The sequence below is a fragment of the Lygodium microphyllum genome, chromosome 15 (assembly GCF_053477565.2).
Source record: "Lygodium microphyllum isolate KBCC chromosome 15, Lygodium_microphyllum_v1.1.10, whole genome shotgun sequence".
Lineage (NCBI taxonomy): Eukaryota > Viridiplantae > Streptophyta > Polypodiopsida > Schizaeales > Lygodiaceae > Lygodium > Lygodium microphyllum.
Window position 1 is genome coordinate 109,092,849 of NC_141149.1, and position 26,150 is coordinate 109,118,998.

A 26,150-nucleotide genomic window follows, 5' to 3' on the forward strand; every position below is an offset into this window, starting at 1 on the left:
TCACACGTCTCCCTCAAGGACTCCAATTGAGCCTCTATGGATGCTTTCTCTTTTCAAAGCTCTCGTGTGCATAATGCATCTACAGATGGGCCTTCCTACTCACACCCTATGCAGCTTACTGCCCTGATTGTCTTCTTCCATTGATATGTAGTGGCCACATTGAAAGGGATAGCACACCGAATAAATAAGCGTGTGAGTTTCCTAGTTGCCTCCACAATTGCCTACCTCTGAAGTCTTGCATGGATACTTACACCATGCAAGGAGCCTTTTTACCCACCACCACTAGAAGGTGGCAACGGAGTCCTTTTAACACTTGGATCCAATACAGATATGGATGCACTTTTTTTTTATAGGCCACTGGAACCTTCAATTTGGCTAGCACCACTAGGCCCACTAGCCTCTCTTTGCCCCACTTGTGCTTCATTAGCCTAATGTGGTATTGATTCATCCTTTTCTAGCTCAATACCTATACGCTTTTGGTAGCAAAGATGGATACTTATTGTTACTTCTGCCAGCACATTTGCACAAGGCCCAATGTCTTTGTTGGGAACGCATACCAAGTGGTCTTTTACGCACGTTACACTCCCTGATTTCTCCAATCCACAATAGTTGCATCGCCACTTTTTTGATCCGTCGAAGCCCTCAAATCCCTTGATTGGAGTGACGTGCCTCCAATATGGATCTGATGCCATGATATGATTGGCCTTTAGGAGTCAAGACCTAGGTAATGTATCAAAGGAGGAGGAGAAGAAGAAAAAGAAGGAGAAAAAGAAAGAAGAAGAAAAAGAAGAAAAAAATAAGAAGAAGAAGAAGAAGAAGGAGAAGATGGAAGAAGGGAAAATTAGCTAGCGCCACTAGGCCCACTAGCCTCTCTTTGCTCCACTTATGCTTCATTAGCCCGATGTGGTGTTAATTCATCCTTTTCTAGCTCAATACCTATACGCTTTCGGCACCAAAGATAAAGCCTTATTGTTACTTCTACCAGTCTATTTGCACAAGGCCCGATGTCTTTCTTGGGAACGCATACCAAGTGGTCTTTCATGCGCATTACACTCCCTGATTTCTCCAATCCACAATAGTTGCACCGCCAATTTTATGATCCGTCAAAGCCCTCGAATCCCTTAATTGGAGTGACGTGCCTCCAATATGGGTCCGACGCCATGATATGATTAGCCTTTAGGAGTCAAGACCTAGGTAATGTATTAAAGGAGGAGAAGAATAAGAAAAACAAGGAGAAAAAGAAAGAATAAGAAAAAGAAGAAAAAGAATAAGAAGGAAAAGGAGAAGGAGAAAAAGAAAGAAGAAAGAGAATAAGAAAGAAAAAGAAGAAGAAGAAAGAAGAAGAAAAAGGAGAAAGATAAGCATAAGGAGAAGGAGAAGAAGAAGAGCTTAGAGGAAGAGAAAAAGGAAGAGGAAGAGAAAGAAGAAGAGCACTAGCAAGAGGAAAAGGAAGAGAAGGCGGGAGCTAGAGGTCCGAGGAGAAGGAGGCAAGAGCTGCCGGAGTGTGCTGCGCATACGAGTCGGAAAGGAAAACGAATCAAATTGCAATCCAACGTTGGATAACCACTCAGAAACGGGCCGCAAGATTGCGAAACAGTGGTCTTTCATTTTCGTCCTGGTCCGAAACGGTCGGTCCATTTCAGCGCTAAAGAAATGGCATTTCGAGATACTATGACCCCAGCACAACCCGTCCTATACCCCGCTAGCAGCCCACCAGTCCGCCTGAACTATCCTGCACCTGCCCGTTTGGACTGTCTTGCGCTGCCTCAATTTGTCCACCCGCAGCGCTACCTCAGCCAGTCCACCCACAACGCTACCTCATACGCCCACAGCGCTGCCTCCAATGTTCGCCTGGACTCTAGCCCTACTATTAATACCTAGTCTATACCACCCCCGTCACCGCCCTGGTCTGTGTCACCTAGTGAGCAGTCGTGCCCTTCAAGCGCCACCTTTGATCATCACAACGCTGCTTTTCTATACTACGTACATTTTTTTTAGAGTATCACCTAATTTTTATTTCAAATTAATTTTTGGAAAAAGGAGCTTATGCCCACACAGTCACAGGAATTTGGATCTGTGTCTGGGACACGATTGATGTAAAATTTCTTCGCAAATAAGTCCAAAATTTTGAAGCTTTTGGGTTTTGTGAAGACATTGGTAAATGTATTGCAATCTTATCTTAAATAAACTATTTTTGACAATTTTGGGCAAGAAATTTTGAGGCTTTTACTTATACAGTGTTGTTAAGCATTGAATGCACTTTGAACTGCGTACATTACACACGATTTTGATAAAGTGTATCTCAGTTTGCTAGTTGCACCAATCTATTTGTTGTAATTTCTGAGAATTTTGGAGATTTCCATGTTGGTCCAACTTGGACATTGCTCTTTTACTTCTTTCGGCATTGATTATCATGGCAAATCAAGGAGGGGATGTATTTACCTATGTATCCAAGGAGGACAGATTGGATGGTAACAACTACTCACTTTGGTTCTTCATGATAAAGAATGTCATGATTGTGAAAAATCTTTGGGACTATGTCAATGGCGAAGAAGTTAGACCTGGAGTTGTGGCTTCTGCTACTCCTCCTCCAAGAGGACGAGGACAACAGACACCTCAGCTTCTCCACTTCAGTCACTTCCCCAAATATCAACAGCTCAAAAAGCATAGGATACACGAGATGCACAAGCTTTGTTGCTAATTGCATTGGCAGTTCAACAGTCTATCATCCCTCACATTCGGTCTGCAACTTCTTCCCTAGCTAACTTTGGAGCAAATGTTTTCTAGTAAAAATGAGACCCACATCTCTTTCTTAAAGAAAGAGCTTAAGACACTAAAGATAGATGAGGGTGATTCTATGCAGGATCACTTAAATAAAATTCAAGACTTGCGTGAGTAGCTTATGAATGTCGATGAGTACTACTCAGATACATTGTTGATATCTACTACATTGAACTCATTACCGCCTTCGTACTTGGCCTTTCATACGGCCCTAAACCTCACCATGATGATTGCCCACAACTGATAAATTTTCTTCAATTAGTCAGCTTGCTTCTAAAGGAGAAGAAAACAAGAAGAAACAATGGTGTGGATGTCATAGCCTCTAAGCAAACTTATATGGCATAACAGAAAGGCAAGGACAGCCAAGTAAAGAATGCTCCACAGAGCTCTAGGACTTCAAGTACTTCACAAGGTAATAAAAAACAAGAGGGCACACAAGCCAAGAAGGATAAATGCCATTATTGCAACAAGCCAAACCACTACATCACTGAGTGTAGAAAGTGCATAGCTAAGGAGAAGAAAAAGGAGTCGGGGATGTTTGTTTCCGATGCTCCTTCCATTGCTACTGAGTCAACGTACTTTGTTACAAACAATGACTATTGCTTTTATACTTGCACTTATGACTCTTCTTGGACTAATAGAGCATTTAGCTCTACTAAGGATGCAGACACTTGGTTTTTTTATAGTGGTGCTTCTAGGCACATCACATCTCGCAGAGATTTATTTGCTTCTGTTGATGTAGCTCCAGTTGGCAATTCTATCCAGTGTGCCAACAATGCATCATACCCTATTAGAGGTAATGGGGAGATTATGCTCACAGCCATTGATAGCTCTATTCTCCGTCTACAGGATGCTTTGTTTGTGCCAAGTATACAAAAGAATTTACTCCCTATTTTTTATTTGGCACGTTGTGGTTTGCAAGTCACCTTTGATGATGATAGATGCATGGCGAGAGATAAGGAACACATGACTTTGGTCTTGACTCGCACTTTATGTCATGGGTTATATGAGCTAGATGTTCTTTCAGTTGATCAATCAGCGTACTTAGCGTCCTCTCTTACTCCTACTATGTTACATAAGGAGTTATGGCATGCTCGCATAGGGCATGTGAACTATGGTAGCTTGATACTCTGACAACATACTCAGATGCTAGATGGATTACCTCTTTTGAAGAGACCTACTGAGCACTTATGCGAAGGATGTATTTTGGAAAAAATGCATCGGTTTCGTTTCCTTGTGATGTTGCTTTTAGAGTCACATCCAAGTTACAGGTAGTACACTCAAATGTATAAGACCCTATGCAGACAAAGTCATTGGGTTGATGTTACTATTTTGTGACTTTTATTGATGACTTTACTCGCTTCTGCTAGGTCTATTCTTTAGTGAAAAAGTCAGAAGCGTATGATGAATTTTTTGCTTTTGTAGCACTTATTGAGAACCAATCTGGCTATAAAATAAAGACTCTTTGTTCGGACCGAGGGGAAAAATATATGTCGTCTATGCTGAATTCTTCTTTGAAGTAAAAGGACATTGTTCATCAGTTCACTACTCCTTATACTCCACAACAGAATGGGGTTACAGAGAGAAAGAATCCGTCACTCATGGAGATGGCCAAATGTATGCTGAAAGCAAAGAGCTTGCCACATAGTTTTTGGATGGAAACCATTATGTGTGCTTGCCATGTTTTGAACAGATGCCCCACCAAAGCATTAAAGAATGTTACACCTTTTGAGACTTAGAACAGACGGAGACCTTCTGTTGGGCACTTTCGTACCTTTGGGTATCTTACATATGCACACATTTCCTAGGTACTTAGAAAAAAGTTGGATAACAAGGCTCTCAAATGCATTTTTGTGGGATATAGTAGTGAGAGCAAAGGCTACAGACTATATGATCCTGTCTCTAAAAAGTTATTTGTCAATAGGAATGTACTCTTTGATAAAAATCAGAATTATCCCTTGTTGGTTTTGACACATATCAGGCTTTCCGTGATGTATTTGAAGGGCTGCTGCCCATTTCATTTGGTGATTCAACTGGAGTTTCAACAAGTGAACTTAATGTTCAGCCAGCTACTCCATTGGAAAATGTAGAAAATCAACCATTGGCTGATCTGAATATTTAGCAAAGTGCTGAATCTGAAATTCAGTAAGAGCTTGTGCACAATCAAGAGACAAGACAAATCAAAATTATCCCTTGTTGGTTTTGACACATATTAGGCTTTCCGTGATGTATTTTAAGGGCTGCTGCCCATTTCATTTGGTGATTCAACTGGAGTTTCAACAAGTGAACTTAATGTTCAACCAGCTACTCCATTACAAAATGCAAAAAATCAACCATTGGCTGATCTGAATATCCAGTAAAGTGCTGAATCTGAAATTCAGTAAGAGTTTGTGCACAATCAAGAGACAAGACAAATGCCTAGATGGTATTTACAAACTATGAAAGATAGTCATTTGGATGCTCCCATGGCTGATCATACTAGAAGGCAAGCTTGAATCCATGATACTGCACATACCATGGAGTTTTTTATGGCAGCAAGTACAATTGATTATGAGGAGCCTGAATGTTTTGAGAATGCACAATATAATGTGCATTGGATGGCAGCAATGCAAGCTGAATTTGATTCTATCATTAAGAATCAAACATGGGATTTAGTGTCTTTGCCTATTGGGAAAAAAACCACTGGAACAAAACGAGTCTACAAGCTGAAAAGGAATGCAGATGGATCCATTGACAAATATAAGACAAGGCTTGTAGCTAAGGGCTATGCACAGAAAAAAGGCATTGACTATGAGGAGACATTTGCTCCTACCTCCCACATGACCACCATCATGTCTATGGTTGCTTTGGCTGCCCATTATGGATGGATTGTGCATCAGTTAGATATTAAGACTGCATTTCTACATGGGGAACTTCATGAAGAAGTATATATACAGCAGCCCATTGGTTTTGCAATTGAGGGATCCAAACACTTGGTTTGCAAGCTGAAAAAGATATTATATGGCTTGAAACAAGCTCCTAGAGCTTGGTATGCAAAGACTGATGCCTTTTTACTCAGCCAAGGGTTTATAAACAGCTCATTTGAGTCTACCCTTTACATCTGTAAAGAGAGGGAATCCATGCTGATCATCTGTCTATATGTTAATGACCTTTTGCTTACAGGAACACATGCTGATCAGATTTCAGCATTTAAACAAAATTTGCAGCAAACTTTTGAGATGTCAGACTTGGGGTCTTTGCATTATTACTTGGGCATTCAGTCCATACATGATGCTAGAGGTATTGGTTTATCACAATTAAGATACATTGGTAAACTCCTTGAGAGGTTTGGCTTACAGGATTGTAAGCCAGTCTATACACCAATGGAACCTAGACTGAAGCTGTCATTGCATGATGACAGTGATTTGTTTGATATACATACATATGCTCCAATAGTTGGATGCCTTATTTACCTATGCAACACTAGGCCGAACATACAATTTGCAATTTCAGCCCTGAGTAGATATATGCATCAGCCACGCATGTCACATTGGCAAGTTGTTAAGCATGTCTTACGTTACTTGCAGGGTACTAGATCTCTTGGATTGCTTTATGCCAAGGGGGGACCACTGCATTTACATGCTTACAGTGATTCTTATTAGACTAGTGATTATGATTCACGTCACTCCACTAGTGGCAATTGTTTCTTTCCTGGCTCATCTTGCATATCTTGGCTTAGCAAAAAACAATCCATTGTTGCCACATCGTCATATGAAGCTGAATACAAGGTAGCTTTAACTACCACAATTGAATGTGTATGGATTAGACACTTGCTAGCTGATTTGGATGTATCTGTTGTGGAGCCTACTCCTTTGTTCACTGACAATCAAAGTGCCATTGTAGTGGCACGAAACCCAGTGTTTCATGCACACATGAAACACATTGAGATACATTATCTTTGTCAAACAAAGGCTACATGTAGGTGATATCAGCCTTGTCTATTGTCCTACCACCAATAATGTGGCACACATCTTCACCAAAGCTCTTCCTCGTCACAAATTTGAAGCATTTAGCAATGCTTTAAATTTGATCTCCTTTGGTGGCGGATGATCCTTGTATTTTTTATCACTCTTCACTCCAGGGGGGGTTTGTTGGGTTTCACTCACGCCTACGTTCACAGAGGAGTATCGGTGTTCAGTAGGACATTGGAGCACCTTTTACTCTCGATATGAGAGGGTTTTTTCCCCTAAACTTATTCTCCTTTTTCGTATGTGCCTATATTACACATTTACGAGCACTTATCATGCTCGGGTGTGAACACCCCTTACAACCCTAAGGTTTTAGGGTTGTACTTTGTACTTTCAGTTGTCACACTCTTTCAATCTATTGCATTGGGTGTTGTGCTTCACTCTCCACACTGTCTACTGCACTCTCAGCTGAGCTTCAGTCCTCTCCTCTCACAAGGTTTGCATTGGTAACCACTCCTGCCTACTGCATTTTGACTTCCAGCTGCTGCCATTACCTATAGAGAACGTCATCAGTGTGTACACACTTGTGTTTTGTCATCCTCTGCCTCTAACCTAACTATTTTTTGACATCCAACCTGCTCCCCTGCTGTATTCAGCTCTCTGTCATCATTCTGTAGACTTGTTGCATGGGACAACCATCTTCAATTCTTCGTCTATGTTGCTGCCAAAGTAGTCGACACCAGATTTGTTTATTGATACTAGTGGTCTGTTGCACTTAGGATCCAGGCTTGGAGGACAATACTCTCCCTCGGCCCACTCTCATGAGAGATACTAGCAATTAGACAATCTCACCTCCTCGAGCTTACAATTGTATCGCTCCCTTACCCTTTTGTTATCCATATTTCTCATTCATTCGTCGTCTTTTTCTTCATTTGCATTTCCGTATGAGTTTACTGTGTGTTGGTCAAGTTCATACAATGAGTTTTCACTGCAAACCCTAGTTTGTATCCTCAATAAAAACCCCGAAGTAGTGAAAACCCACTCATGGCTAGTGTCAAAGGTAAATAACAAAGACAAACTAAAATGAAGGCTGCACACATACTTTTCATTTCTTCTTTAAAGTACTATTGTTGGAGAGCCCAAAGTGGTGAAAGCCCACCACAAAATCCCAAAACAATCCCAAATTTCAAAAATCTTAAAATTCCCCCTCGCATTTGGTTAAAGTTCCTAATATGCCCCTCCAATTTAGGCAGATTTTTCAAATACCCCTCAAATTTTGAAGATTGCCTAAAAATAATTCATGTATAATGATGCTATGCAAAAGTAAAGAAACAAGATCAATGAGTTTGGAGGTTGTTCGAGAGTATTAGTACTAAACATTTTAAATAAGAAACTAAGACAAGAGTGATGATTACTCATCACTAAACATGATTCAACTAGCAAGCATGCATGTCTCACCATGATTATCTCATGCATACTGTGCAACATACACAAATGGGAGTGCGAATAAATGAGTCACTCCAACCATTTATAGTCAATTTAGAAAGTAGCAAATAGTGTTGTTGTGGGACACTTTTAGTCTAACCTTGGAAAAGTATTACTAAGGATTTTATTTTTGACTTACCAAAATCAACAAACAGCAATGATGACATATTGACTATTATTGACAAGTTCATCAAGCATGCTCATATTATTCTAGTCAAAAAGGTTATCAAGTCTCAACCTATGGCCAGAATATTTATGCAATAAATCTTCAACAAGCATCATGGGTTACCACAATCCATTGTGGGTGATAGAGATGCACAAACCACTAGTCTCTTTTAACGAACTTTGTTTGAAAATTTGAGTATAAACTTACTTTTTCTTCTTCTTGTCATCCTTAAACAAATGGTCAAAGTGGGATAGTCAATCTCACAATATCAGATATACTAAAGTTCTATTGCCATAAAGCCAATCAACAATGGAAAAAGTATTTACCTTCGGTAGAATATGCATGTAACAACACAGTTCATACTTTTACAAGTAAAGCATCATTTGAGATCATATATGAAAAACCGCTCTTACTATCTATTCTCAAAACAAAAAGAGAGATATTTTCATAATGAGTTCGTGTGTGATATGAATACAACGCTTGCCCAAGTCCATAGTTGCCAAGGGTTTTTGAAACGGGTTTCATAGGTTTCATACAAGTTTCATAAAATGTTAAAAACGGGTTTCATAGGTTTCATACAAGTTTCATAAAATGTTAAAAACAGGTTTCATTTGACATATTTTTAAAAATAAAAGTTTTATATAAATATATTGTATGATCCATGTGACATAGAAAACATAGATTAACATTATTCATTATTCTACACAATACAAATGAGCATTCAACATAGCATCAATATTTGTATGCATCGTGGTCCACTATCCATACCCAACATCAACTTTAGCTATAAAAGCAACCATCAATATGTGCAATCATTATGGATAACGACTCAAAGTAAAACTCCAACAATCAAGGTCAATATCCATGTCAACATGTTAAGTAAATCCACAATAAACAATGATTACAAAAGTCCCAATATATTTAAACTATGGCATTTATAAAAGTTTAAAATAGGTGTTTTATACGTTTATGAAATACCTAGATATGAAACGAGTTTCCTATTCTTATGAAACGGATTTCTTGGCAACTATATCCAGGTCAGTCAAACAAGGTATCCAAAGATCTCAAGAAAAATAAAAGAAAGCAACAAATAAGCACCGAAAGCACTTGGTTATACAAGAAGCAAATTCGGTGAGGCTGAAATTTGATAAAGCTTATCTAAGAAGCTTTAACAAGCCTTCATCCTAAGTCACTAAGCTCACAACAAGAAATTATGGGTCATTTTAAGTCACTAAAAAGGTTAGATATTGTTTGTTACAAGTTACAACTTCCAAAGCATAGGAAAATTCACAATGCTCTTCCTATCCATCTTTTGAAGCCTTATAAAGAGCCTTCACATTGGAACTTGTAATAGAGAATCTATCTAAAGTGGATGAATAAAAGAGAGACTTAAACCACAGCAAATAGTCTTTCATGTTAGAAAACAAGAAAGTAACATTTTCAAAAAGTTTCTTTTGAAATTTGAAGATTGCTCTCATGTAGATTCTAAATGGATGCAATAAGAGTATGTTAAAGACTATTTGAAAATACTTCCAGCTTATAAAGAAACTGTAGGACCAAATATACTTCAAGCAATGGGATAAGACAAATTTCAACAAAGAGAGATATAATCAACCTTTTCTGTATCAATTATTACCAAGACATTTTGACTCAATGATTTAAATTAATTTGATGTTCATATATTTTAAAAGACACTTTGTCTTATTTAAGTGTTTCAAAATATGATTAAATGAACACCCTAATTAGAATTGGATCATCAACAATCACTAATGAGATATCCAAGAGAAATTAAAAGTTCAGTTGGACAATCACATTGACTACAAAGCTTAAATCACTAAGACTTTTACACTCATGTAGTCACATTGCCTACAAGCCCATATAGTAAGTGGTTTCAAAAAGCAAAACCAAATGGTCATATCAAAGAAATAAACCATGAACCGGTAAACCTATATAAAGAAGCTCTCCAAAATTACTATTTTTTAAAGTTGCTCAAATGGAAATTTGATTTGCATCAAAGGCTACAAAATTTCGCAATGAATAATTTTTTCTTCAACAACTATCTCAAATTCTTCGCCTTTTGTAAGATTTTTAGAGTAGAAGATTTGAAACTCTCTTTCTGTAGAAAAGTGATATGTGACATCTAAAATAAGATATGTCTCATTTTAAAAAAAGAAGTATCTCTACACTTGATCATTTTCAACAAACACTTGTCATTTGTAGCCTCTACTTTCCACTTTTGAGCAACCAAGCCCCACATCGATATATTGAAGACCTCTCTTCATTCTAATAAGCTCACACTAAAATTTCAGCCACATGCTTTGTACTCTCTTATCTATCACTCATCCAAGAAACACTATCTACTCATAGTCCAAGTACTAAAAAAGAAAATCAACATGCTGCCCAGAGTATACAAAAATTAGGATTTCAAAACCACAATTTTCACAATTGCAGCAAATCAACCCTTTGTATATGTTTAGACAATTGGTGCCCATAGTTTGTTTCAGTAAAATCCTGTAAAGGAAGAGGGGTCAATTCCCCTCTTAACATGGTGTCGACTCTCTTCTTTATCTCTTTCTCTCTCTTCCCTTATCTACTGATTTTCATGGTGATTATTAATCAAGTTGCTTAAGTTCAAAGTATAGTCATTCTCATGTATTTCACTATGTTTATAATGAGCTTCCATTCCTTGGCAAGACAATTTCATCAAAGGACATGGCAATGATTCTCATTGTTTATCTACCATCTCCCAAGTATAATGTCTACTCTACCAACTTACTTACCTCCACAACACACGACACTATTCTATGGAAGCAATTAGCTCCACTGGTTTTGGAGCACGGATCACAACTCCAGAATGTTGGAGCCAATGGATCCGGCTCTACTAAAGACCTTTACTGTAGATTTGTGAGGAGGAACAAGAAAGAAAAACAAGAATGCTAATAACAAGAAGCAAGAAGATAAGAAAAATCAGAAGAAATAGGCCCACTTGAAGCTTAGCACAAGGATCATACTAAGGATGTTGACATTGTCAAGGATGCTTCTACGAGTGATGAGCTTTGGACAAGTACACACAAGGGTAGACTATACAAGCTCACTACCTTTGCCCAAGGTTGCATTTTGTTTGCATACGGTATGCTTTGTATGATACCGTACCATACCGTACCGTACAAGTTTCATGTGTTCGAACTGTTCTAAAAAGAACAACCATCATAAAGTGGTTGTTAGTGCTTTTTCTCGAGAAAAATACCCTTTTTTGTTGTTGTAACTTCAAACTTGTAAGTTGTCTCTTCTTTCAAACCTCGTCTACTCTATCACACTTCAAAGTTCAAACTAAGTTCTTGTCTTGACTCTTCTGAGTTTCCCCTTACCTCAGCCCTTACAAAAGAGCACCCCCCCTCCTAATCTCATCACAAATCAGCCTCCGTCTTCTTTAATCGCCCTCTCTTGAGCTCAAGCCTCCATTCAAGCTTTCATCACCTACTCTCCCTCTCCCTCTTTCTCTCCCTTTCCCTCACCTTCTCTTCCTTTTCTCTCCCTATCCCTATCCCTCTTTCGCTTTCACTCCCTCTCCCTATCCCTTTCCCTCACTTTCTCTTCCTCTCCTCTCCCTCTACCTATCCTTGTCCCTCTTTCACTCTCTTCCCCTCCAATATTTTTGTTAATGAACCTACTTTTTTACAAGTATTTTTTTTATGGACGTATGAAACAACATATTTTATTCTTAAAATATTAGTGTATGTTCCATAATGTACATATTCATGTATTTTATCATACTAAACATACGAAACCACCCTACCCTTGCCGCACAATTTTTCCATGAGCTTGGGCTACTTTGGCATACTTAACATGGGCATTTGAAGTTCAACTCCATTCAACGAACTTCTTGAAAGAAGATTGTGGAGAGGCTTCCAAATTGTCCCTCCATCACCACTTTGTGCCCTAGCTACCTCATGCACAAATTACTTCACAACAAGCTTCTACTCCACTTGAGTTGGCTCACACTGACTTATGCAAACCCATATCTATGGTCTCACTCAAGAAGGCCAAATATCTTATGCTTACTATTGATGATTTTAGCAAGTATATATAGCCCTATTTCTTTGAATACAAAAGCGAGGCATATTTCAACTTTGCAACTAGAAGGCATTAGCTAGAAAGCAAACGCCTTTCGAAGTTCAAGGTGTCGTCCAAGCCAACCATGGCAACGAGTTTTGCTCTAAAGTCTTTGACAAGTCTTACAAGGACCACAACATTCGGATGCTGCAATTGGAAGGCATTTGTTGAAAAGCAAACAACTTTCAAAGTTCAAAGTATATGAGCTGACCATGGCAATGAGTTTTACTCTAAAGTCTTTGACAGGCTTTGCAAGGAGCATGGTATTTAGAAGTGTTCTGATCCCAACATACCATCAAAGAATAGCGCGTGGAGCATGCCAATAGGACCATGCTTGAGATGCCCCAAAGGATGCTAGAGCATCCTGGTCTACTCATTTCCTTTGGGTGAGGCAGTTGCTACAACAATTCATATCCACAATTGGTCTTCAATATCAACTTTGAAGGACATAATTCTCCATGTGGCTTTCTTTGGTAAGAAGCCTTCCATCTTTGGGTTCAATGCATGTGTCCATGTGGATGAGAAGAAAAGGAGGAAGCTTGATATGAAGTCAAACAGTTTATCTTCATTGGTTATAGTATGACCACGAAGGGTTACAAGCTCTATAACCCGTCTAAAAGGAAGGGGTGAGTCACAATGTGATCTTTGACAAAGTTACAACCTTGGATACTCCAATTGATGGTGCTACTTTTGCAAGTGGTTCTTTGTCATCCACCACTACCCCCCCCCGCCCCCCAAAAAAACCATCAATCACTTCTCTCCTTTCCAAGTTACCTTTTGGCACTATTCATTGACCTTCAACTCCTCCCCCTTTTGCTACTCTTCCACCCTTGCCAACTCCTCCTTCTTCATAGATTATTCCGACTCCTACCCCATCCCCTTAGGTTTCTTTAGGAGGTCTAGACTCGAGCTATCAAAAGAGGCGTTATCTTCTAATGAGGGGGACGTACCACAAATACAAGAGGCCTCTAGGTCTCCATCATAGTTAGATTAGCCCATTAGGAGTTGCTCACTTTTCTAAGACAACAATGGGCCCACACCAATCCACCAAGCTATAGGCCAAGAAGAATAGTTCACTCTATGTGGACTATGCCCTTTGGTCCAAGATTCTTCAGGATTGTGAATCTACTACAATTAAGGAGGCTCTTGCACAAGATGTTTGGCATCGTGCTACGTAAACTTAGAAGTTAGTTTCACATGCAAGGAAGCAAAAGGTGATTGATGTGAAGTGGGTCTATAGGACTAAATATCTAGCTAATGGCACCTTGGACAAGTATAAAGCAAGGTTTGTTGCCAAGGGTTTTGCACAAAGGCAAATTGGAATATTCTGAGACTTTTGCACTGATAACATGTATGTTTACTATTCAAGCCACCTTGGCTGTTAAGTTTGCCTTCTTGAACTATATTTTAGAGGAAGAGAGTTATGTTGATTCCTCTTGGCTTCCATTGGCAAGGAAAGAAGGATCGTGTCTATAGGTTACAAAAGGCTCTCTGTGGCGTAAAGCAAGCTCCTAAGACTTGGTATTAGTGGATCAATCAATTCTTTCTACAAAGTGGCTTCCACCAATCAAAGATGACCCCAACCTTTACTATAAGGTTGAGGGTAACATATGTGTTTTAGTCATTTTGTATATGAATGGCATGATGATTCCACGAAATGACTCACAGCAAGATAGATTTTGCAACATGAGTTTGACAAGACACTCTCTTGGAATTTGGTATGGGGAAATATCAACCTATTTCTTGCCCCATGGACCCAAAGTCCAAGTTAGTTTCTATTGGAGATCCCCTACCAAATGGCACTTAGTATAGCTGCCTTGTCGAATCCATGATCTTATCTATCCTCGACAAGAGAATTCTTTTGCGGTGGCATTGTTGTCTTCTTTCATAAGGACTCCTATACAAGCATTGGAGAGTTGCTTTGCACGTGATGTGCTATTTATGAGGGTCCAAATTCTATGGGATCATGTATGGAGAGAGGGCCACTCGTTGGATGGCGTGACTCAGATTGGGCAATAGAAGTTAAGTCCCCATGCTCCATTGTAGGCTTTGCTTTCTCCATCGTGGCATTATCTTCTATAGAGGTAGAGTATTGGGCTCCTTTTCCTACCACACAAGAGGCATTTCGGCTCCACCTAATGTTGACAAATATTGGCTTTCCACACAGAGGACCCACTTAACTACATGTGGATAACCATTGTGTCTTAGCTCTAGCTAAGAACTCAATGTTTCATATCCACACAATGCACAATGAGGTTTGGTACCATTTTGTTCAAGAGTGATTCATGGATTCCAAGTCAACGGTGGCTTATTGTCCCACAAAGGGCAATGCAATGGACCTCTTGAGTCTTAACAAATCCTTTCTCTAAGACTTCCATACTTCATCACATGAGGTCTTTGGGTCTTCAGACAATACCCAAGATTTGAGAGGGGTTGCTAGCCTATACTATGTCGATCTATCATCTCCTAGTTACGAGCTCTGTTTGAGTCTAGCAAAGACATAGACGATCTGACTATTTCATCCCTACTTTTGTGTCATATTTCTTTTTCAGTGAGTTTTGGGTGTGTTCACGTTTCCAGAGGCCAATTTCCAACTCTTTGCCTTTCTATTTCAATGGGCTTGAGAACCTATTTACACCTGGAAAGACGATCAACTTACTCAAGCTCCCTTCCAAATGCCCAAGTGATAGCTATTTCGGACAACAGTCTAAGACACAAATAACGGGGGTGGATATTGCTCAATGGCATCAGTGCAAGAAATATCCATGAAGTGAGAGAAGCCACTCTCGACTTCCTACGTAGACTTGTTGGCAACAACCATGTCTTTCTCAAGATGCCAAGGCTATAACTCTAATTTATGAGCACATCAAAATAACAGTTAATTCTAGCTAAGCACTTGAAAACTACAGCCATTTACTCAAAAGAAGCTCTTGAGTACCCTTATATCCCTCTCAAAAGGGAAGTAACCAAAAAAAGGACAGCTTTCTTATGCCTTTTCCAATTTAGAAACCTTTGAGCCTTTGAAGAAATCGTGGATACATGCAGGCAGCATGCCCAAAGCATTCAGCAAAATGGATTGATCCACCTCATCCCAAAGAATAGCATAAACAAACTACATATCAAATCCACCAAGCTTATGGGGCTAGCCAAGAAAATAGCCAAAGCAAAAGCTGCAGTGACATGAGAGAGAAGGAAGTTAGTAAACCAATGTCAAAATGGACCTATCAGTAGATTGCCATGCAATGCATGGGGGTGGAATGATATTTTTGTACATCTTGTACTCTTTGGGAGTATTTATACAAGAGAAATGCACCATCTGTCATGGCCCAATATATTAGAGACTACTAAAGTGACAACCTAGAAAGGGGCAAAAAGGACTGTACCTGTGAGGAGGTAGCAAAATTCAGCTACCACATCAAATTATTTAGTGACATACAATACACACAATGTCAAAATGGACCTATCAGCAGATTTCCATGCAATGCATGGGGGTGGAATGATATTTTTGTACATCTTGTACTCTTTGGGAGTATTTATACAAGAGAAATGCACCATCTGCCATGGCCCAATATATTAGAGACTACTAGAGTGACAACCTATAAAGGGGCAAAAAGGACTGTACACGGGAGGAGGTAGCAAAATTCAGCTACCACATCAACTTATTTATTGACACACAATAGTAGAAAACAGCGTGTTTGAAACCTGTTGTATTAATCGGAGAGGGAAATGCATACTCACAAGTCTCAAACCAGTAGAGGGATTCCCAAACTGCAAATCTAGAACTGAACTGTATGAGTCCCGCAGCGAAGCACACATTCTCCATTTGGTTTCTTTTCCTAAAGAGAATTTATGTTCTCATTAGACATCGAAGTACCAAACAGTGAAATTTTACATACGGAAGTTTATTACTCAAGACACTCACCGTCGGCAACTTCCTCCCATAGCACAATGGAACCGTCTACAGAAGATGAAGCAACTAAATCACCATACTCGGGTGGAGCCCAGACTGCTTTCAAAAGTGAACCTTGACACTCCACCTGCGTTACGAGACAGATTAGGTTACGTTTTTGCCTCTGTCATTGTTTTGGTCTTCTCGTGTTAAGAAAAAAAAACTGCCCGAGGAAGGGGGGAGCCGAGCAGAGCTAATCTCTCTCTCTCTCTCTCTCTCTCTCTCTCTCTCTCTCTCTCTCTCTCTCTCTCTCTCTCTCTCTCTCTCTCTCTCTCTCTCTCTCTCTCTCTGTGTGTGTGTGTGTGTGTGTGTGTGTGTGTGTGTGTGTATACGCGCGCACGAGCGGGTGTGAGGGGTGACCTGCCACTGGGATGAGAGACGCAGCTGTCCGCCTGAACTTTCATCGTCGTTAGCAGCTACAGTGTCCCATATCTGCAGGATGTTCCCGCGAGCAGCCACTGCGACCATCCGCTGGCCGCTGAAGTTCCAGCTGGTGTCAGTGACGCTGCCATCAAGCTCCTGAAGGAGCATCGCCGGCTTCTCTCTGCCGCGCACGACTGAATGCAAGCCTGTGACTAACGGAAGTTTTTGAATGAGCCAAAATGATTCACACTTGTAGTTCTTCTTCAAACATTTACATGAGAACATTCCTTTTTGAATGAGCCAATTTTCAAAATGATTCACACTTGTAGTTCTTCTTCAAACATTTACATGAGAACATTCTCTACCCTTAAAAATAAGCATTTAATGCGAACCAGGTCGTGGCGTAATAGATCGAGTGTGGGTTGAATTACAAGGGTGCATCAGTTCGATCATTGCATACCCATCCCTGAAAGGCACATTACTTAATGTCTATAATGCTTTAGTTGTTTTAATGTCTTGTTTATTTAATCAATGGGTCGAAGCCCAATGCCCCATGGCCTTCAGCCCAAAGGTCTAAATCACCCATAGGTATGATGATGCCATAGAGCTACCTACCTAAGAATTCAAACTATTGACCTTCAGCAATTCACACACCCATCCTACCGACTACACTACTCGCTTGTTGTCACTTTTTTTTTAAGTTTTCACTCCTACTATCAGGATCATGCTAACAAGGAGACTTGCATAGATTGCAAGCTAAAAAGCCAATATGACTTTTTTTTAATAATTTTTTCTAGAATATAAAACCCCAAATTGATTTGTTCTTTTTTAATAGAGAGTGGAGAGATTGAGATTTGCAAGACAAGGGAAAGGATATCTATGAACCCAAAATAAAATTGTTTTTCTAGACACTTGTTCCTTGCAAGGAAGAGTGGGGTATTAAATGGAATTATCGCCATAAATGCATTAAAGGCCACATCTAGCTACTGTGCACACGTGCAAGCCATCACCCTCCCAAGTAAGAGATTGAGCAATGGAGAGATGTGGCTAGCCCCTCACACTAGCAAGGTGAGGCATCTTGGGGAAGCTAGGGACATGGACTTCCTCATTATTAATAAACAAGATAAGGCTAACATGGAAGAAGTGGAGAAGGAGGTGTGTGGGAGCTTAATGCCTTCTTAGAAAAGAAGAAAGACTTTGTGTAAGACTAGAAAAAGATTCAAAGAGCATTGGTTACATTTCTCTACAATGTACTAAGCAACACTATGCAAATTTGTCTATATTTGGTATCTTTATCTACTCCATATGGAGGATTCCAACCAAACATGAGTTTGACGTGTGGTTCTTATCCACCTATAGCATAAGAGTGTCCCTCCTCCAATATAAATTTATCAAAAAGAGGTTCTTTCTACTTTGCACTGGTGGGCTCCAAGCCTCTAAGTAAGAGCGTAATTGGATTCTGGCTTCATCAATAGGCTATTGAGGAAACTACATTTGTCCTCCCATAGGCACCCTAGTTTTCTCTTGATGATACATTGACTCATGAGTGCTCGGTTTGGGTATCCTTCCCCTATCAGAAGTGGTGCAACAATGGAAGCATAGACAAGTGCTGGAATAAACTACAAAACACAAGACAAAAGAGCAAGAAAACAAAAGAATGTTGCAAAGGAAGAGAACTCAAAGATGTGCTCGGGAAATGGAATCCATATACCAAACATGAGAATGATGCATACAACTGTGAGTCATTGGCTGTGTGGGCATTGGCACCAAGTTCTCTCTCCAATAGGAAGACCACCTGAAGAATGATGACTGAATGGGGAGGAGGATGGCATAGCCTAAAGTTGGGTTCTACCTTTATTAAGGACTTAGAAATGCAATCCTCTACAAGTTGCCTTCAAAGGGATTTGAGAAATAAGTAGCTTGGACTAGATCTTTTGATTCTTGGCATATATCCATGCTACCTTGCAATAGGCAACAAGTTTAGCATGCAAATCTAATGATTTGCACACCTTACAATGAGCATGCATCTTCAATGTAGAGCCAACCCACTTCACAAACAAGAATAAGCTTGCTAATAGAGCAAAGGATTAAAGTATCCCATGGCTACTACAATTACTAATCAAATTCCAAAAAATCTTTTCAACTCCAACCTCACATGACATCTATTGTTGCATTTGTTAGAAGAGTTAGAGATAGCATTGAATTTTTCTTAGTAGACACAGGACAAGAGCTTTATCTAATTTCATTACAATTGATTTGGCGACTTATAAATAGGGTAATGCATTTGATTATTTGGGGCTGCAATGATCGTTGATTCTACTTTTGAGGGGATACAAATTTATGCAAAGTTAGACAAGCTCAATATTAGCCTTGAAGGTTACATTAATAAACAAGATGGGCTTTCTTATTGCACCTTTGTAAACACTTGTTGTGTCTCAATAATATGATTTGCACTATCCTTTTAAAGTCATCCTCTTTATTCACCATACCAAGCCTTTTGTAATTAAAGATACTGCTCAAGAGGATAACATTATATCCCACAATCAACCAAGAAATATCATAAGCATATCAAATTTCACTTGCTTGGTTATGGAAATATTTTGAAATTGGTTCCTAATGGAAGTGTACGCAAAAACCCTCTTCATGAAGTGAGTATTAGGATTAATATGTTAAATTTTTTGTCACTTGCAGTGGAAAAGTTGCCTCTCCAAAAGACGTGATAATTACAATCGACCTCATCCCTAGTTATCCTCTCCGCCTAGAAGGCCTCTCTATAGAGTCAACCCACATCGACAAGAGGAATTTCTAAACCATGTAAATGAGGGGTAAATGATCAATATGATGTAGTTCATCTCCTTTATGTTGATAAACAAAAAATATATATCCACATGTGTGAATCTAGGATGAATATCAAGAATACATTGTCACAATGGAGAAATAGTAAAGAGCCACTACTAAACGTATAAGCACTAAAGAAGTAAGGTCAAATAAATAGTTCGATAACTCACTAAGCAAGCAAGCAAGCAAAGCTTGATTTATGGAATGCAAAGCAATTCAATAAATCGATTTCTCAAAAAAAAAAAAAAAAGGCAAGTAATTTAGTTTTTAAAAATGGAAATGGGGAGCAAGTCAGCCACCTAGAGAGAGAAACTTTTTTCCAAGCACTTTAGTGAGCAAGTTTTGGAAATGGGGAGCAAGTCAACCACCTAGAGAGAGATGGTTGGAGGGAATGTGCAACAATGGAGGGAGGTAAATAGGAATGTGGTGGTGGAAGAATAGTGGCATTAAAGGAGCTTGGTACGAGTGAGACAACAATAGTGGAAAGTCCATGAGAGAGAGATAATGATGTAGAGAGGTGGTGTAGTGTTGGTGGAACTTGAGGAAGGATGGCAAGACTGAAACGATAATGGAGGGAAATGGTGGGTGGCTATTAGAGGGGAAGGGAGGTATTGGTTGCCATAAGGGTTAGGCAGCTATAGAGGAAGGGTAGTAGATGAGGAGAACATGATAGGAGGACATTCAAGGATAGAGGAGTGTTAAAGGGGGGTGGAAGGGGAGTGCTTAGGTGTGGCTATGTGGGGATTGATAGAAATACGTGATATGGAGGGGGTAAGTAGGGATATAATGGATCTATATGTGGAGAGAGAGGGATAGACAAAGATAGAGTACATTGATAAGTGAGGATAAAGGGAAGATATTGAGATAGAGAGAGCTAGGTGGGCATATAGAAGGGGTAGCCAGGGATAGGTAAGTAAGGAGATGGTAGATAGGTGATAGAGGGGAAAGACAAGGATTGAAGGAGGTAGATGGGAGATTAGGTGGAGGTAGAGGGGGATTAAGGGGCTATGTGGGCATAGAGGAGAGGGGATATGCAAGGATACAAAGGGTGGGTAAGGTCACAATAAGGAGGGGATAGAGCAAGGTAGGTGTAGACAAAGGGGGATAGTCGGGAGTTCAATGAGGTGAAGGGGGTGTAGAGGTTAAATAGGGGTTGAAGCATAGGAGGGGGGCCAAGAGCATGGAGAGGTTGAGGGGAAAGGAGGGGATGGAGAGCGAGTGGAGAACATTGTTATTAGAGAGTGAGTGGAGGACATTTGTAATAGGCAAAGGAAGGTATGTGCAAGAGGTTGTTCTTCCACTGATCCTTCATTCATATAATCACAAGACTAAATCTTGGCTAATGTGCAAAAGGCACATAACTCAAATATAGACATATCACATTAATACACGATTAGAACCAAAGCAAAAGAATACCATCGTCATCATGTAAACATCGAGGTAATAGAGTTGTGTTGTTGCTATACCATTGCTATCATCAATTGAGGCAATAGACTTGTGCTATTGCTATACCAATTCTCATCCATAGAAGGTCAAGCCATTTGCTATCATCAACACATATGAGTGCTAGCAAGTCTTGTTAGAAGCTACCATGTACCAAAAATAAGAAGTAAGGCCATTGGTGGTACACAAAGTAGAGCATAACTTCATCATGTCTCTATCATTAAAGCTCCCCTGAAAATTAATACATATTGGGAGCATACCATTACCACATCCTATCCATGTGCTTGCTACCATAATGCAATTATGTGCTATAAAGATACAATATGCTTAATGCATGGTAAAACAATTATTGTGAATGCCCAAGTGTTAGCTAATGGTACATATAGATATTCAAAATGACATGTTTTTATATATGTACAATATCAAAGCGGGGTTGTCACTAGGGCTCTCCTTGTAATTAATACATCTCAAGAACATGAGGTTACCAAATAAAACTACATCTTGTCCAGGTGCTTGCTACCCTAATGCAACTACATGCTATAAAGATATAAGTTGCTCATTGCATGGTAAAACACCTATTGTGAGTGCTCATCTGTTAGCTACTAGTGCATACTGATCTTCAAAAGGACATCATTTTACGTATGTACAAGAGCAAAATGCGATTGCTAGAAAATGCTCATAAAAAAGGGAGAGAGAATGTAGTTAGAGCCTTAAGGACTTGTTTCCCACTATTATCTGTCTTGATGTAATCCTTGAACAGGTATAAATCATCACAAACAAACTTCTCCATTTTTTACATGTCACATTACTCATTGTGAACTACAACAACATAGTGAAGATCCTTAGAGTTGTGAGCCTTTTGTGCTTTGGACATGCCATCTCCTCAAGAGGTAGAACATGGTTGGATGGGTGGAAGAAGAAGAAGAAGAACAACAACAACAACAACCACTTTGTGAGATCATTACCTCTCGCCACTAATCAAGCATGTCTTGGATTGAGTTGCAAGCAAAGTAACACATAGATTTTACATCAATTTTTAGATTCTCCAATTAAATGGCACGTGGACTAACACAATATAAATTTGTTTTTTCCACTTAAATAGAAGAAATTACTTGTAAATGTTTATTATATAATTCATTTTGATATGGTATACTCTTTCCACAATGTATACTTGATTAAGTGCACTCTTATAGTAATCTTGAGAAATCCTAAATTCTTATATCAAGGCATACATATTCATTGTGCACTTATACATGTTATACTTGATTCTAAAATTTATTTAGATATGATGCACTTTTTTCACAAAGACTTCGTTTGATTAACATACGAGTTTATGTTGAAAGGATATTAAAAGCATATCTATATCTATTCTAAATGGGATGATGGTCTAACAAGGTTGAACATCTTTATAAGTGAAATACCTTTAAAGGACGTAGTTTCTAGGTGATTGGGCTCAGAATTTCTTCAACAATAGAGTCTTGCACATATTATAAAGTTGTGAAGGGGGAAGATGTACTCATGTAAGTGAACACAAATGCTTTATGTGTAAGAGAGGAACTATCAAGACTTATGCTTATAAAAACATAAGGATTAAATATGGATATCAATGAAATCTTTCATAAAAGTATTTACAGTAACTTGGGAGGAATTACTTTCATGTTGAATTTTGAGATGTTGATTGCTTACATATTGAGGATTTCAGAGAAAGATGCGCTTTAGAGTTAACTTGGCAATCTTCTTTATTTTAGTTCTTTGTAGATTTTATTAGGGTTTTTGTTTGAAAAGGAATAAACCCAATGCTTACATCCAACAATGTAAGGGAAAACTTATACTTGGCAAGGTTCTTGATTTGATAGCCTTTTAAAGACAATTTCAAGCTGCAAAAAAGCCCATCTACACCTAGAGGCTTTCGTAAGGAGATGTTTTTCGGGTGAAAATGCTTTATCCTAAATGTTCATGATAAGGAGATTCTACTATATTACTATGCCAAAAGATAACTTTCTCAACTTTTAAAGATAACTAGGAGCTCAAATCAAATGAGGCTTATTGCTAGGCTCAAAAGAATTGTGAATAATATTCTCCTATGGGCTTGCTCCTTAGCAATTTGATGAACTCAGCCATGGGAAGGACCTTCTTGAATGAATGAAGAAGTTGTCCTAGGTGGAGATATACTAGTGTATCTAAGAACTTGGAAAGACTCTTCAATCAATTAGATTGACATTAGACCTTTTAGAGTGTACTTAAGTGAAAGGTGTTTATATTGAAAGCTTGGAAACATTAATATGAAAGATTCCTAATAAATTATATCCCAAGGAAAGGTGGACAAAAGATTTTTGCTCAATCAAGTATACTTTACAAAATCATAGTTTGAATGAATCCTTGTTCTCATAGATCTAGGTTGAACTTTGTGCTTAAGTTTTCTATATAGTAGAGTACTTCCCTTAAGAGGTTAAGAAGAGCCTAGGTAGAAATTTTCATGTTCATAGTGCTAGATGTTCAAGTAAAGGTCAAGAAGGATGCTATGTTTTTCTCCATAGCAAAGGTCTCCTATATAGAAGCTTGTGGTCTAATGAACAAGGGATAAGACAACTATGATGTTCACCAATCGATCCTTCAACTTATTGTAGAAAAACTAGCTTGATGCATATTAGAGCTACTATTACTTATTACAATTGATATACTAAACAAATCTATAGAATATTCCTAACCTAAATATTCTAATATAGTAGCTTTGTATTATAGGATAGGATAAGTCTTTGCTAATCTAGAAAAAGCCTACCATCTTCAAAAATATTCTTAATCCAATAAGAAATCTAAGCTTAACAACTTGCACAATTCAAAACATAATTAAGTTTTTAGAAACTTTTTAAATAGGAATCCTTAGGATAGTGTAGTATGTTAAACTAGGAAATTTTCATTTCCTAATTGAGCTAAAGAAGCAACAAGATATAAACAAAACCTACAAGTAAATTGTATGCAACAAATATGGTCAGCATTTTGAGATTATCTTAGAGAACCTCAAATTGTTACCATAAAGTTTTCATATAAAGCACTTTTCAAACTCCTAAGTGTGGTCTTAGAACATTTTTTCACCATGGAAAACTTCTAAGTATGGGCTAAAAGGTTACTTTTTTCCTCTTTTTAAACTCCTAAGTATGGTTTTAGGAATATTTGCTCAATAAACAACATGGCAAACTTCTAAATATGGGCTAAGAGGTTACTTTTTCAACAAGGATCTTGATTAAACCCTCTAAGCACAAGCTTAAAGGTTTTCCTTTAAAGTAAAAAGATAAAGTATGTATATAAAAAATATTATCTTATGAGGAATTGATTGGAAAGGAAATAATCACAAAGTGTGCTTGGAATTGAAAATTTCCATCTAAGGGTTCTTCCAAGACAAGAAGCATTCAAAACTTCTTTAGTACTTTATACACAACCATGTTTCATGTAGAAAAGAGAAAGAACCCCAATGTGCGGATCAAAGGCAAAGAGCATGCATCAATTTCTAAGATAAGGAAAATATGTGAAATAATGAAAAGGACCCAAGTTATGGACATGTGCTAGGGTTTACTTGTGTATGGAAACCCATGCAAGTGGGAAGTGGATCATATTAATGCTAGGGTGTTAGCAACAATTTCCATGAGAGGAATGTTCTAGTGAATATCTTACAAGCATTTGATGAAGGTCTTAGAGAATAGTGGGAAAAATGAAAACCTTTTAATGAAGTGATAAAAACCATTGATTTAGAGCATTGACTTAGCTATGGTGGTTAAAGGGCTAGATAAAACATGATTAACTAGATAGAAAGAAAAAGAAACTGTAAGCAACGAATAAAAATGATAAATTACCATGCAATACACTAAAGAAGGAGGAAAGGAGAACATGGTCCCAACAAGAAAAGAGAAAGGGAGCATGATGCATCAAAGACAAGCTAAGAAGGTTTCACTTAAGAAAATGGTGAGAGTGCCCTTGATGGAGAGAATGTCATCATAGACTTAGATGATCTATGAGGCTAAGGATTTATCTAACCCTTGTTTCATTAAGGGTGAGAGTGCCCTTGATGGAGAGAAATGTCATCATAGACTTAGATTTCATTAAGGGTGACTAGGCTATCAAAAAATCTATCATGCATGCCATGGAATGTTTGTGGTTTGTGTGCCCCGAAAAAGAACAAGGTTCTAATGATTCTACGAAGACAAGGTTTCCCAAATATAGTGGTGGTGTATGAGATCAAGCTAGGGAGTGAGGACTATTTGGCTTAACTTTTGATTGCTACAACGTGTTGTATGATGTGGTTGATAGAGGAAAAGCTAGTACACTCATATTGGTTTGTGATTACTTAAAGCCCATATTTAGATGGTTGGAGGTAATGGACTTGTCACACATGTATAGATATCAATGGCTAAACAAGAATGTCAATATCTTCTCCACTATGCTCCTAATCTATCGCTAAGAAAGCCTTGTTATGGAAAAGTCTTGAGAGAATGATACATCCAACATCCCTTTTCTTTGGAGATTTCAACATGACTATCCATGAAAAGGACATATTGTATGGCTCTCTTTTATGATTCATGAAGAGGCTCACATACGGGGGTCCTTAATTGACCATCATTAGCTACAAGATTTCGGTGCTAATAATGTTTGATGATTTGATCCCCTTCACCTAGCATAACAAGGACAATAATTACAATTGGAGGGTAGCACACTTAGATAGGATACATGCCACAAGTAGTGGTTGGTGGCTATGTACTAGAGGAAAATTTTATGTGCTCTCAAAGGTGATGGATACATATCATTACTCTATGATGATGACAACAAAAAATGTATGCATTGCTATGTCTGATAATGGCTGACCTCCCTTTAAATTCAACCTTTTTTTTTCCTAGGAGGCAAATTTTATGGCTTGGAGCAAGAAGGATGGGGCATAGGTGGCATAAGGCATTCCTAATCCTTTTAGTCCATGGCAAACATGCATCAAGACAATCATAACATTTTCAATACAAAATGGTTGTGTAAAGATGTGCAAAGGTAAGGGAAGCACTCTATTAGTTCAAGACTTCAAAAC

The 26,150-nt window shown here is 38.6% G+C and overlaps 1 protein-coding gene across 4 annotated transcripts in view; it reads right to left on the reverse strand.

Annotated features, from left to right (window-relative positions):
* Positions 1–17,066, reverse strand: part of SEH1H (Transducin/WD40 repeat-like superfamily protein) — a 110,790-nt gene extending 93,724 nt beyond the window's left edge. For 2 of the 4 annotated variants that reach the window (XM_087694570.1, XM_087694569.1), the window contains exons 1-3: positions 16,802–17,063; positions 16,415–16,529; positions 16,231–16,328 (exon numbers count right to left, since the gene is read on the reverse strand). In XM_087694570.1, the coding sequence (XP_087550696.1) occupies positions 16,231–16,328; positions 16,415–16,529; positions 16,802–16,972 (384 nt within the window). In that variant the 5' untranslated portion in view covers positions 16,973–17,063. Of the gene's footprint in view, positions 1–16,230; positions 16,329–16,414; positions 16,530–16,801 lie in introns of all 4 variants that reach the window. The other 2 variants (XM_087694568.1, XM_087694566.1) reach the window with 2 other exon arrangements.
* Positions 17,067–26,150: the final 9,084 nt, after the last annotated feature.